The 13,933-nt window shown below is 38.3% G+C and overlaps 1 protein-coding gene across 3 annotated transcripts in view; it reads left to right on the top strand.

Annotated features, from left to right (window-relative positions):
- adarb1b (adenosine deaminase RNA specific B1b) overlaps positions 1 to 13,933 on the top strand; it is a 330,371-nt gene that overhangs the window by 264,127 nt on the left and 52,311 nt on the right. For all 3 annotated transcript variants that reach the window (XM_061926523.1, XM_061926524.1, XM_061926522.1), the window contains one exon: positions 11,156 to 11,230. In XM_061926523.1, coding sequence (XP_061782507.1) covers positions 11,203 to 11,230 — 28 coding nt within the window. In that variant the 5' untranslated portion in view covers positions 11,156 to 11,202. The remainder of the gene's footprint in view (positions 1 to 11,155; positions 11,231 to 13,933) is intronic.

Below are 13,933 nucleotides of genomic sequence, written 5' to 3'. Positions count from 1 at the left end.
TGACAAATACGACTAAAAAAGTGCCGTGGAGCACACCAAAGTGTTGCTAGGTACGGTTGTCAGGGGTTGGGGACACCTGGCTACTTCTAAAAATGAATATTGTGTTCCACCCTGCTGGACCTCCCTCGTCTTTCCCCCTCACCCCACCCATCGTTTTCAATTATTGTATGGAATGTGAATCTTTAATAGGGTGATAATTGTGCTAGCATATTTACTGTCACCCACCATTAGCCCAGATTAATTAGCCCATTTAGTTGAGCTTAGGAAAATGTCTAAGGACTCGGTGCACTGATGGAAAGCGAGAAGAAAGTGAGTCGAATCAGCACAATCTGTTCTGTATCATAAAGTCATCTTTCTCTCGCGTTGTGCTCGTCTCTTCCATCTTCTTTTTTTTTTCTTTCTGATATCTTACCGTTCTGTTGCTGACTGTTGCTCGTCGTCTGCTCCGTCAGTCGACGCTCAGCAGTATGTTGACCTTTCAAGTCGTTCGGCTGGAAGACGGCGGGGGGTTCCTGCTGTCAAAAAAACTTCTCAAAAGGCGTCTTCGGCTTCTGTAATTAGCATCGTAGCATATTTTCAAACCTTGAAAAATAACTTCAGCGGTGATGGGTTTTTGAAGGCTTCAACCTCGGGGAGAAGACAGTCGGGAAAGTTTTGCTCCCTGGAGTATTTGTCATACTTTTATTTTGTAGCTTGATATTTTATAATTGTGGATTCCTGTAAAGTTTTTGGGAAAATGAAAAAAAACTATAAAGTTAATAGCTAACCTGCAAAAAAGACTACCGTATTTTTCGGACTATAAGTCGCAGTTTTTTTCATAGTCTGGCCGGGCTCCAGTGCGACTTATATATGTTTTTTTCCTTCTTTATTATGCATTTTCGGCAGGTGCGACTTATACTCCGGTGCGACTTATACTCCGAAAAATGCGGTACTTACGCTATACACACTAAAGTTAAAGTTTAAGTACCACTGATAGTCACACACACACTAGGTGTGGTGAAATTACCCTCTGCATTTGACCCACCCCCTTGTTCCACCCCCTGGGAGGTGAGGGGAGCAGTGAGCAGCAGCCGGGGCCACGCTCGGGAATCATTTTGGTGATTTAACCCCCAATTCCAACCCTTGATGCTGAGTAGTCGGGAAAGTTTTGCTCCCTGGAGTATTCGTCATACTTTTATTTTGTAGCTTGATATTTTATAATTGTGGATTCCTGTAAAGTCTCTGGGGGAAAAAAAAACTATAAAGTTAATAGCTAACCTGCAAAAAAGACTACCGTATTTTTCTGACTATAAGTCGCAGTTTTTTTCATATTTTGGCCGGGCTCCAGTGCGACTTACATATGTTTTTTTCCTTCTTTATTATGCATTTTCGGCAGGTGCGACTTATACTCCGAAAAATGCGGTACTTACGTTATACACACTAAAGTTAAAGTTAAAGTACCACTGATAGTCACACACACACTAGGTGTGGTGAAATTACCCTCTGCATTTGACCCATCCCCTTGTTTCACCCCCTGGGAGGTGAGGGGAGCAGTGAGCAGCAGCCGGGGCCACGCTCGGGAATCATTTTGGTGATTTAACCCCCAATTCCAACCCTTGATGCTGAGTAGTCGGGAAAGTTTTGCTCCCTGGAGTATTTGTCACACTTTTATTTTGTAGCTTGATATTTTCTAATTGTGGATTCCTGTAAAGTCTCTGGGGAAAAAAAAAAACTATAAAGTGTAATAGCTAACCTGCAAAAAAGACTACCGTATTTTTCGGACTATAAGTCGCAGTTTTTTTCATAATTTGGCCGGGCTCCAGTGCGACTTATGTTTTTTTCCTTCTTTATTATGCATTTTCGGCAGGTGCGACTTATACTCCGGTGCGACTTATACTCCGAAAAATGCGGTACTTACGTTATACACACTAAAGTTAAAGTACCACTGATAGTCACACACACACTAGGTGTGGTGAAATTACCCTCTGCATTTGACCCATCCCCTTGTTTCACCCCCTGGGAGGTGAGGGGAGCAGTGAGCAGCAGCCGGGGCCACGCTCGGGAATCATTTTGGTGATTTAACCCCCAATTCCAACCCTTGATGCTGAGTAGTCGGGAAAGTTTTGCTCCCTGGAGTATTTGTCACACTTTTATTTTGTAGCTTGATATTTTCTAATTGTGGATTCCTGTAAAGTCTCTGGGGAAAAAAAAAACTATAAAGTTAATAGCTAACCTGCAAAAAAGACTACCGTATTTTTCGGACTATAAGTCGCAGTTTTTTTCATAATTTGGCCGGGCTCCAGTGCGACTTATATATGTTTTTTTCCTTCTTTATTATGCATTTTCGGCAGGTGCGACTTATGCTCCGGTGCGACTTATACTCCGAAAAATGCGGTACTTACGTTATACACACTAAAGTTAAAGTTAAAGTACCACTGATAGTCACACACACACTAGGTGTGGTGAAATTACCCTCTGCATTTGACCCATCCCCTTGTTTCACCCTCTAGGAGGTGAGGGGAGCAGTGAGCAGCAGCCGGGGCCACGCTCGGGAATCATTTTGGTGATTTAACCCCCAATTCCAACCCTTGATGCTGAGTAGTCGGGAAAGTTTTGCTCCCTGGAGTATTTGTCACACTTTTATTTTGTAGCTTGATATTTTCTAATTGTGGATTCCTGTAAAGTCTCTGGGGAAAAAAAAAACTATAAAGTTAATAGCTAACCTGCAAAAAAGACTACCGTATTTTTCGGACTATAAGTCGCAGTTTTTTCATAGTCTGGCCGGGCTCCAGTGCGACTTATATATGTTTTTTTCCTTCTTTATTATGCATTTTCGGCAGGTGCGACTTATACTCCGGTGCGACTTATACTCCGAAAAATGCGGTACTTACGCTATACACACTAAAGTTAAAGTTAAAGTACCACTGATAGTCACACACACACTAGGTGTGGTGAAATTACCCTCTGCATTTGACCCATCCCCTTGTTCCACCCCCTGGGAGGTGAGGGGAGCAGTGAGCAGCAGCCGGGGCCACGCTCGGGAATCATTTTGGTGATTTAACCCCCAATTCCAACCCTTGATGCTGAGTAGTCGGGAAAGTTTTGCTCCCTGGAGTATTTGTCACACTTTTATTTTGTAGCTTGATATTTTCTAATTGTGGATTCCTGTAAAGTCTCTGGGGAAAAAAAAAACTATAAAGTTAATAGCTAACCTGCAAAAAAGACTACCGTATTTTTCGGACTATAAGTCGCAGTTTTTTTCATAATTTGGCCGGGCTCCAGTGCGACTTATATATGTTTTTTTCCTTCTTTATTATGCATTTTCGTCAGGTGCGACTTATACTCCGGTGCGACTTATACTCCGAAAAATGCGGTACTTACGTTATACACACTAAAGTTAAAGTTAAAGTACCACTGATAGTCACACACACACTAGGTGTGGTGAAATTACCCTCTGCATTTGACCCATCCCCTTGTTTCACCCTCTAAGAGGTGAGGGGAGCAGTGAGCAGCAGCCGGGGCCACGCTCGGGAATCATTTTGGTGATTTAACCCCCAATTCCAACCCTTGATGCTGAGTAGTCGGGAAAGTTTTGCTCCCTGGAGTATTTGTCACACTTTTATTTTGTAGCTTGATATTTTCTAATTGTGGATTCCTGTAAAGTCTCTGGGGAAAAAAAAAACTATAAAGTTAATAGCTAACCTGCAAAAAAGACTACCGTATTTTTCGGACTATAAGTCGCAGTTTTTTTCATAGTCTGGCCGGGCTCCAGTGCGACTTATATATGTTTTTTTCCTTCTTTATTATGCATTTTCGGCAGGTGCGACTTATACTCCGGTGCGACTTATACTCCGAAAAATGCGGTACTTACGCTATACACACTAAAGTTAAAGTTAAAGTACCACTGATAGTCACACACACACTAGGTGTGGTGAAATTACCCTCTGCATTTGACCCATCCCCTTGTTCCACCCCCTGGGAGGTGAGGGGAGCAGTGAGCAGCAGCCGGGGCCACGCTCGGGAATCATTTTGGTGATTTAACCCCCAATTCCAACCCTTGATGCTGAGTAGTCGGGAAAGTTTTGCTCCCTGGAGTATTTGTCACACTTTTATTTTGTAGCTTGATATTTTCTAATTGTGGATTCCTGTAAAGTCTCTGGGGAAAAAAAAAACTATAAAGTTAATAGCTAACCTGCAAAAAAGACTACCGTATTTTTCGGACTATAAGTCGCAGTTTTTTTCATAGTCTGGCCGGGCTCCAGTGCGACTTATATATGTTTTTTTCCTTCTTTATTATGCATTTTCGGCAGGTGCGACTTATACTCCGGTGCGACTTATACTCCGAAAAATGCGGTACTTACGCTATACACACTAAAGTTAAAGTTAAAGTACCACTGATAGTCACACACACACTAGGTGTGGTGAAATTACCCTCTGCATTTGACCCATCCCCTTGTTCCACCCCCTGGGAGGTGAGGGGAGCAGTGAGCAGCAGCCGGGGCCACGCTCGGGAATCATTTTGGTGATTTAACCCCCAATTCCAACCCTTGATGCTGAGTAGTCGGGAAAGTTTTGCTCCCTGGAGTATTTGTCACACTTTTATTTTGTAGCTTGATATTTTCTAATTGTGGATTCCTGTAAAGTCTCTGGGGAAAAAAAAAACTATAAAGTTAATAGCTAACCTGCAAAAAAGACTACCGTATTTTTCGGACTATAAGTCGCAGTTTTTTTCATAATTTGGCCGGGCTCCAGTGCGACTTATATATGTTTTTTTCCTTCTTTATTATGCATTTTCGTCAGGTGCGACTTATACTCCGGTGCGACTTATACTCCGAAAAATGCGGTACTTACGTTATACACACTAAAGTTAAAGTTAAAGTACCACTGATAGTCACACACACACTAGGTGTGGTGAAATTACCCTCTGCATTTGACCCATCCCCTTGTTTCACCCTCTAAGAGGTGAGGGGAGCAGTGAGCAGCAGCCGGGGCCACGCTCGGGAATCATTTTGGTGATTTAACCCCCAATTCCAACCCTTGATGCTGAGTAGTCGGGAAAGTTTTGCTCCCTGGAGTATTTGTCACACTTTTATTTTGTAGCTTGATATTTTCTAATTGTGGATTCCTGTAAAGTCTCTGGGGAAAAAAAAAACTATAAAGTTAATAGCTAACCTGCAAAAAAGACTACCGTATTTTTCGGACTATAAGTCGCAGTTTTTTTTCATAGTCTGGCCGGGCTCCAGTGCGACTTATATATGTTTTTTTCCTTCTTTATTATGCATTTTCGTCAGGTGCGACTTATACTCCGGTGCGACTTATACTCCGAAAAATGCGGTACTTACGTTATACACACTAAAGTTAAAGTTAAAGTACCACTGATAGTCACACACACACTAGGTGTGGTGAAATTACCCTCTGCATTTGACCCATCCCCTTGTTTCACCCTCTAAGAGGTGAGGGGAGCAGTGAGCAGCAGCCGGGGCCACGCTCGGGAATCATTTTGGTGATTTAACCCCCAATTCCAACCCTTGATGCTGAGTAGTCGGGAAAGTTTTGCTCCCTGGAGTATTTGTCACACTTTTATTTTGTAGCTTGATATTTTCTAATTGTGGATTCCTGTAAAGTCTCTGGGGAAAAAAAAAACTATAAAGTTAATAGCTAACCTGCAAAAAAGACTACCGTATTTTTCGGACTATAAGTCGCAGTTTTTTTCATAGTCTGGCCGGGCTCCAGTGCGACTTATATATGTTTTTTTCCTTCTTTATTATGCATTTTTGGCAGGTGCGACTTATACTCCGGTGCGACTTATACTCCGAAAAATGCGGTACTTACGCTATACACACTAAAGTTAAAGTTAAAGTACCACTGATAGTCACACACACACTAGGTGTGGTGAAATTACCCTCTGCATTTGACCCATCCCCTTGTTCCACCCCCTGGGAGGTGAGGGGAGCAGTGAGCAGCAGCCGGGGCCACGCTCGGGAATCATTTTGGTGATTTAACCCCCAATTCCAACCCTTGATGCTGAGTAGTCGGGAAAGTTTTGCTCCCTGGAGTATTTGTCACACTTTTATTTTGTAGCTTGATATTTTCTAATTGTGGATTCCTGTAAAGTCTCTGGGGAAAAAAAAAACTATAAAGTTAATAGCTAACCTGCAAAAAAGACTACCGTATTTTTCGGACTATAAGTCGCAGTTTTTTTCATAATTTGGCCGGGCTCCAGTGCGACTTATATATGTTTTTTTCCTTCTTTATTATGCATTTTCGGCAGGTGCGACTTATACTCCGGTGCGACTTATACTCCGAAAAATGCGGTACTTACGTTATACACACTAAAGTTAAAGTTAAAGTACCACTGATAGTCACACACACACTAGGTGTGGTGAAATTACCCTCTGCATTTGACCCATCCCCTTGTTTCACCCTCTAAGAGGTGAGGGGAGCAGTGAGCAGCAGCCGGGGCCACGCTCGGGAATCATTTTGGTGATTTAACCCCCAATTCCAACCCTTGATGCTGAGTAGTCGGGAAAGTTTTGCTCCCTGGAGTATTTGTCACACTTTTATTTTGTAGCTTGATATTTTCTAATTGTGGATTCCTGTAAAGTCTCTGGGGAAAAAAAAAACTATAAAGTTAATAGCTAACCTGCAAAAAAGACTACCGTATTTTTCGGACTATAAGTCGCAGTTTTTTTCATAGTCTGGCCGGGCTCCAGTGCGACTTATATATGTTTTTTTCCTTCTTTATTATGCATTTTCGGCAGGTGCGACTTATACTCCGGTGCGACTTATACTCCGAAAAATGCGGTACTTACGCTATACACACTAAAGTTAAAGTTAAAGTACCACTGATAGTCACACACACACTAGGTGTGGTGAAATTACCCTCTGCATTTGACCCATCCCCTTGTTCCACCCCCTGGGAGGTGAGGGGAGCAGTGAGCAGCAGCCGGGGCCACGCTCGGGAATCATTTTGGTGATTTAACCCCCAATTCCAAGCAGGGGGGTAATGGGTCCCATTTTTATAGTCTTTGGTATAGAGATGATGTTTGATAAGAAATTATCGAGTTCGAGCCTATTATCGAATCCTCGTATCGAACCGATTCCTTATCGAGTCCAGATAGGTTGTTGTATATGGAAAAAACACACAATATTTGGTTTAACAAAAGCTCACTTTTATTATATAAGAAAAAATAAAATCTAATAAATAAAAAAATATTGACTGTTACCCCCCTAAAAAAATAAAATAAATAATTATTGACTGTTGTTACCCAATGTATATTAAGTGGGATTTTTCAGAAAAAAATATATATACAGTCACACAAAAACAACATGTCTCTGTGATCACTATAGGTGTGTAAATAATACTATAGTGTTAAATAAAATCAGTCCCTTGGGCACAAAACTGAAAATAATACAGCTCTCCAAAAAGTGCACTTCTGCTGCTATTTGTCATAAGTGTTTGTTATGATGCTTTTGACATTTTTGCACTTTATTTCTTTATTGAAAGAAAATTCTATGAAAAGGAAAGTTCTTTGCAAATGTGGTTACAATGCTAAAAAATTAAAAGTTAAAGCTAAAAAAAAAGAAATACACTTTATTGAGTTAACATTATTTCTTTATAGGGGGAAAGATGTGATGTTATGAGCGAGGCTAGGGAATATAACAACGACATTACCCAGCATGCAACAGGAGTGACGAGCGAAAAGTGTTGTTGCATGGCAGCTAAGAATGAGGTTATGAGCACGCTGTGAAAGTAAACATCAAGAACTCAGCCAACACGCCTCGTCTGCATTATTTATAATTAGACAGACAACGCATATACAGTGTGATTTTGTTTTGTTTACAAGGAAAGAAAAACAAAAGTTAAAAAAGGGAGATATGTTGTATATATATATATATATGTATGTGCTGTGGTTGCTTTAAGAACGTTGCGACAGCTGCCGTAAAGCAGGTGCGTTGCTAGCCTGGTTGCTATGTTTCCGGTTGGTCGTAAAAGTGTTCGTCATGTGTTTGTACCCTGCTCAAATCTCTCAGTAAAGTTATTCATTTTTGTTTTGAACTTTATTACACCTTGGAGCGCTTTTTCCAGTCCATTGTTTTTCCTGCTTTCGCTATCTGTGCCTAATGACTTGGCTACGTGACGTCATTTCCCGTGATGTCTCACGGAGCATTTCTGGTCGGGACGGGATTCGTTCCGAGGGATTCGAATAAAGAACCAACTCTTTTTCTTTACTATAGTGGTCTCGATAACGGGTACCGGTTCTCAAAAAGGGATTCGAGTCTGAGGACTCGGTTCTTTTCTTATCGAACAACCGGGAAAACCGGTTTCGAGTATCATCCCTACTTTGGTATGACTCGGCCGGGGTTTAAACTCACGACCTACTGCACTCAGGGCGGACGCTCTAACCACAGGGCCACTGGCAAACATTATTCAAAAATAGTTTTATTGTTGTTTAACAGGTGTATATTTTTTTTATATGTACAGTAGGAAAGGGATTCATGTGGCCCCATTCGTCGCGGTTTACCTGACACATGAAACGTAACAAATTTGGGGGTTGCATTATCCACTTTAGCCGCCAGTCAGCAGTAGAGTGTTGAATATCTTAAAATGTGTTTCGTGGCCACAGCGTCAGTTGCTATTCAGAGTGGCACTTTCTATAATTTTCCGCAGACTGCATTGCAAAATGATTAAGCCCCCCTCCTCTTCCTCTCACGGGAGCCCCACCCAGGAATGGGGCCATTTGAATCCTATCTCTAGTGTAGCGGTATAGTTCTACACGACAGAAAAGTGTTACCGCTAGTGTTGTGCAACATCGTACACGATATAAATAATATACATTTAGCCGACGATAGAGTTATTAATAATATTGTTATGGTGATGACACATTCTCGCTGTGTTCCGCAAAAGTCAACAATCTTCGCCTCTATGAAGGCAAATAAACTATGTTCCTTCCATATATAATGCCAATCTTAAATTCAGTATATAGTCAAAACTACAGTGGTTAGATCATACTTGCCAACCCTCCCGGATTTTCCGGGAGACTCCCGAAATTCAGCGCCTCTCCCGAAAACCTCCCGGGACAAATTTTCTCCCGAAAATCTCCCGAAATTCAGGCGGAGCTGGAAGCCACGCCCCCTCCAGCTCCATGCGGACCTGAGTGACGTGTCGACAGCCTGTTTTCACGTCCGCTTTCTCACAATATAAACAGCGTGCCTGCCCAATCACGTTATAACTGTAGAATGATCAAGGGCGAGTTCTTGGTTTCTTATGTGGGTTTATTGTTAGGAAGTTTCATTAACGTCCTCCCAGCGCGGTAACAACAAACAACAACATCAGTCACGTTTTCATCTACCGTAAAGCAGTTCGTCTGCCGTAAACAGCAATGTTGTGACACTCTTAAACAGGACAATACTGCCATCTACTGTACATGCATATGTGACAATAACATCTACGGCTTTTAAAAAGTGCAGTGCACAACTGCTATACTTTATATATATATATATATATATATATATATATATATATATATATATATATATATATATATATACATATATATATATATAATAAAATTTATATATTTATATATAGCTAAAATTCACTGAAAGTCAAGTATTTTATATATTTATATATATATGAAATACTTGAGTATTTCTTATATATATATATATATATATATATATATATATATATATATATATATATATATATATATATATGAAATACTTGACTTAGTAAATTCTAGCTGTAAATATACTACTCCCCTCTTAACCACGCCCCTGCCCCCAACCACGCCCCCCGCCCCACCCTCGACCACGTCCCCCTCCCCACCCCCCACCTCCCGAAATCGGAGGTCTCAAGGTTGGCAAGTATGGGTTAGATTGATATTTTTTGCTATCAGAAAATCTTGTGCAAGTTTTGTTATTGTTTACAAACTCTGGAAATAGGCCCCCGGACACAAGAGGGTTTTAAAGGCAAAAAACAAAAGGTTCCAAATTACAGTCAATAGCATTAAAGAATGTAAATATTCAGATGATATTGTTTTAGTGTCATCCTGTTCGTGATTACAATTGTGATTAAAAATGTCATCGTTCAATGATCTTGAAAATTTGAAGTATCAGTATTGATAGCATAGCAAACATTGTTCAAAAATAGGTTTGTTGTTGTTTAACTGGTGCACAATTGCATTTTAGAAACCACTGTTTATATGGACAGTAGGGAAGGGATTCATCCGGCCCCATTCGTCGCGGTTTACCTGACACATGAAACGTGACAAATTGGAGGGTTGCATTATCCACTTTAGCAGCCAGTCAGCAGTAGAGTGTTGAATATCTCAAAATGTGTTGGTCGGCATTGATCAGTATTCAATCACCAAAATGATTCCCAAGCGCGGCCACCGCTGCTGCTCACCGCTCCCCTCACCTACCAGGCGGTGGAACAAGGGGATGGGTCAAATGCAGAGGGTTATTTCACCACACCTAGTGTGTGTGTGACTAACAGTAGTACTTAAACTTTAACTTGACTGACAATGCCCTTGTAACTACTCAGTATACTGCAGTATTGGATTGCAAAGTCGTACTAAAACATTTTGATAGATCTTTGAGCCCCGTGTGTAATGTTCCATATTTTCAATGCAACATAGAAAATGTTGGTGTTATTTACTTGAGACCCATCATAGTGCAGTCTACACGTATCTCTTATGTTTGACTGCCATCTACTGGTCACACTTATCATTACACCATGTACCAAATAAAATAGCTTCGAGGTGGGTATGCTCAGCAAAAAGTATTCCTTACATCAGGCGCACCGGGTTATAAGGCGCACTGTCGAGTTTTGAGGGGGAAAAAAGGATTTTAAGTGTGCCTTATAGTCCGGAAAATACTTCAGACTGTCAACAACCCATGCGTGTGCACCTACAGCGTGATTTTGTGCACTTCAGAGAGGAGGAGACTGGGAGGGACTCTCAGCGAGGTGTGCAGAGTGGGGGGGGGGGATTTACAGTTTTCTGCCTGGTGACACAAGATTCAAGTACCCTAGCTTTAATGTGGCCAATTAATTTCGGGTACCCTGTAAATCAGCATGGCTGAAGCTACTCAACGCAAAGCGCTACTTTGGATCATTTTAAGTGAGCGTGTATCACTTAAGCCTTCCTTTTTCCTGTTCCCTAATTTGCAGGTGCAGTGGCGGTCAGACTGCTTTCCGGTCAGAACAAACCCGTCGCCATGGATATGGATGAGGAGGAGAACATGAGTGAGTCTACGAAGCTTTTTGTTGTTTGGACTTTTTTTTTCCGTCTGTTGGCGTATTTGCTATTTTGTGTTTGAAAGTACAGTATATTGGTTATTAGTTTGCATGTTTATGTGTACTTCCATGTTGTTTTGAAGCGTAATCAGTACAAACTAAATTAACATTTCACATTTTTACTGCTTAAATTGAAAAAAAAAATGTGTGTGTATATTATTTATGGTTTTCTGAAAAGTATGATGATAATCAGTTATTAGTGCAGGGGTGCCTAAAGTGCGGCCCTTTCGCGTCTCACGGCTCATTTTTCAATGACCCGCAGCCCATTTTACAAAAAACTTGAAAACATAAAAAATTTAATCAAACAGCAAATAGGTGAAATGTAATGAGAAGATGTTGCAGTATTGACATCAATAACTAAAACTGTCATTGCTCAAAAAAAATAAAAACGTACAATCGATGGACAGATCTGAGGTTGATCTAGAGATTTAAGTGTCGAAAGTAAAAATAATATATATTGCTTTATGGCATATTTTTAACACTTTTATGACTTTTTGTCTGGTTTTCTTTAAACTGTTATTGTTAAAAAAAAAAAAAAAAAAGCAATGTTGTAGTAAAATTATTAAATATTCAATTTTGAAAAATGTTTTGGGGAAAATATTGCATACTTTTATGTTTTTGCCTCCCAAAAAACTGAGCATAAAGAATGAAAATAATAAAAAACTTTTTGGCAATGGATAGATTTGAAGTTGATATATAGATATTTAAGTGTTGAAAGTAAAAATAATATATATTGCTTTATGGCTTATTTTTAACACGTTTATGAATAGGGGCCTTAAAACCTTTTGTCTGATTTTCTTTAAACTGTTATTGTTTAAAAAAAAAAAAAAATCAAAAGCAATGTTGTTGTAAAATGATTTACCTATTTAAGGCTCCAATTAAATATTCCATTTTGAAAAATGTTTTGGGGAAAATATTGCATAATTGTATATTTTTGCCCCCCAAAAAACTGAGCATAAAGAATGAAAATAATATAACAACTTTTTGGCAATGGATAGATTTGAAGTTGATATATAGATATTTAAATGTTGAAAGTAGAAAAAAATAATGTATGACTTATTTATAACCTTAATTTAAAAAAAGTTTGGCAATGGATAGATTTGAAGTTGATATATTGATATTTAAGTGTTGAAAGTAAAAATAATATATATTGCTTTATGACTTATTTTTAACACTTTTATAAATAGGGGCCTTAAGACCTTTTGTCTGACTTTCTTTAAACCGTTATTGTTAAAAAAAAATAAAAAGAATCAAAAGCAATGTTGTTGTAAAATGATTTACCTATTTAGGGCTCCACTTAAATATTCCATTTTGAAAAAATGTTTTGGGGAAAATATTGCATAATTTTATGTTTTTGCCCCCCCCCCAAAAAACTGAGCATAAAGAATGAAAATAATAAAAAACTTTTTGGCAATGGATAGATTTGAAGTTGATATATAGATATTTAAATGTTGAAAGTAGAAAAAAATAATGTATGACTTATTTATAACCTTAATAAAAAAAAAGTTTGGCAATGGATAGATTTGAAGTTGATATATTGATATTTAAGTGTTGAAAGTAAAAATAATATATATTGCTTTATGACTTATTTTTAACACTTTTATAAATAGGGGCCTTAAGACCTTTTGTCTGACTTTCTTTAAACCGTTATTGTTAAAAAAAAAAAAAAAGAATCAAAAGCAATGTTGTTGTAAAATGATTTACCTATTTAGGGCTCCAATTAAATATTCCATTTTGAAAAAAAGTTTTGAGGAAAATATTGCATAATTTTATGTTTTTGCCCCCCCCAAAAAACTGAGCATAAAGAATGAAAATAATAAAACACTTTTTGGAAATGGATAGATTTGAAGTTCATATATAGATATTTAAGTGTTGAAAGTCAAAAAAATAATGTATGACTTATTTTTAACCTTAATGGAAAAAAAAATTGGCAACGGGTAGATTTGAAGTTGATATATTGATATTTAAGTGTTGAAAGTAAAATTAATATATATTGCTTTATGGCTTATTTTTAACACTTTTATGAATAGGGGGCATAAGACCTTTTGTCTGATTTTCTTTAAACTGTTATTGTTAAAAAAAAAAAGAATCAAAAGCAATGTTGTTGTAAAATGATTAACCTATTTAAGGCTCCAATTAAATATTCCATTTTGAAAAATGTTTTGAGGAAAATATTGCATAAATTGTGTTTTTGCCCCCAAAAACCGAGCACAAAGAATGAAAATAATAAAGAAATTTTTTTGACAATGGATAGATTTGAAGTTGATATATAGATATTTAAGTGATGAAAGTAAAAAAAATAATGTATGACTTATTTTTAACTTTAATAGAAAAAAAATTGGCAACCGGTAGATTTGAAGTTGATATATTGATATTTAAGTGTTGAAAGTAAAAATAATATATATTGCTTTATGACTTATTTTTAACACTTTTAATAAATAGGGGCCTTAAGACCTTATGTCTGATTTTCTTTAAACTGTTATTGTTTAAAAAAAAAAAAAAAAGAATCAAAAGCAATGTTGTTGTAAAATAATTTACCTATTTAAGGCTCCAATTAAATATTCCATTTTGAAAAATGTTTTGGGGAAAATATTGCATAATTTTATGTTTTTGCCCCCAAAAAACTGAGCATAAAGAATGAAAATAATAAAA

This window comes from Nerophis lumbriciformis, linkage group LG31, assembly GCF_033978685.3.
Source record: "Nerophis lumbriciformis linkage group LG31, RoL_Nlum_v2.1, whole genome shotgun sequence".
Taxonomy (NCBI): domain Eukaryota; kingdom Metazoa; phylum Chordata; class Actinopteri; order Syngnathiformes; family Syngnathidae; genus Nerophis; species Nerophis lumbriciformis.
Note: the sequence above shows the minus strand (reverse complement) of the source record. Positions and strands in the feature narration are given on the sequence as shown.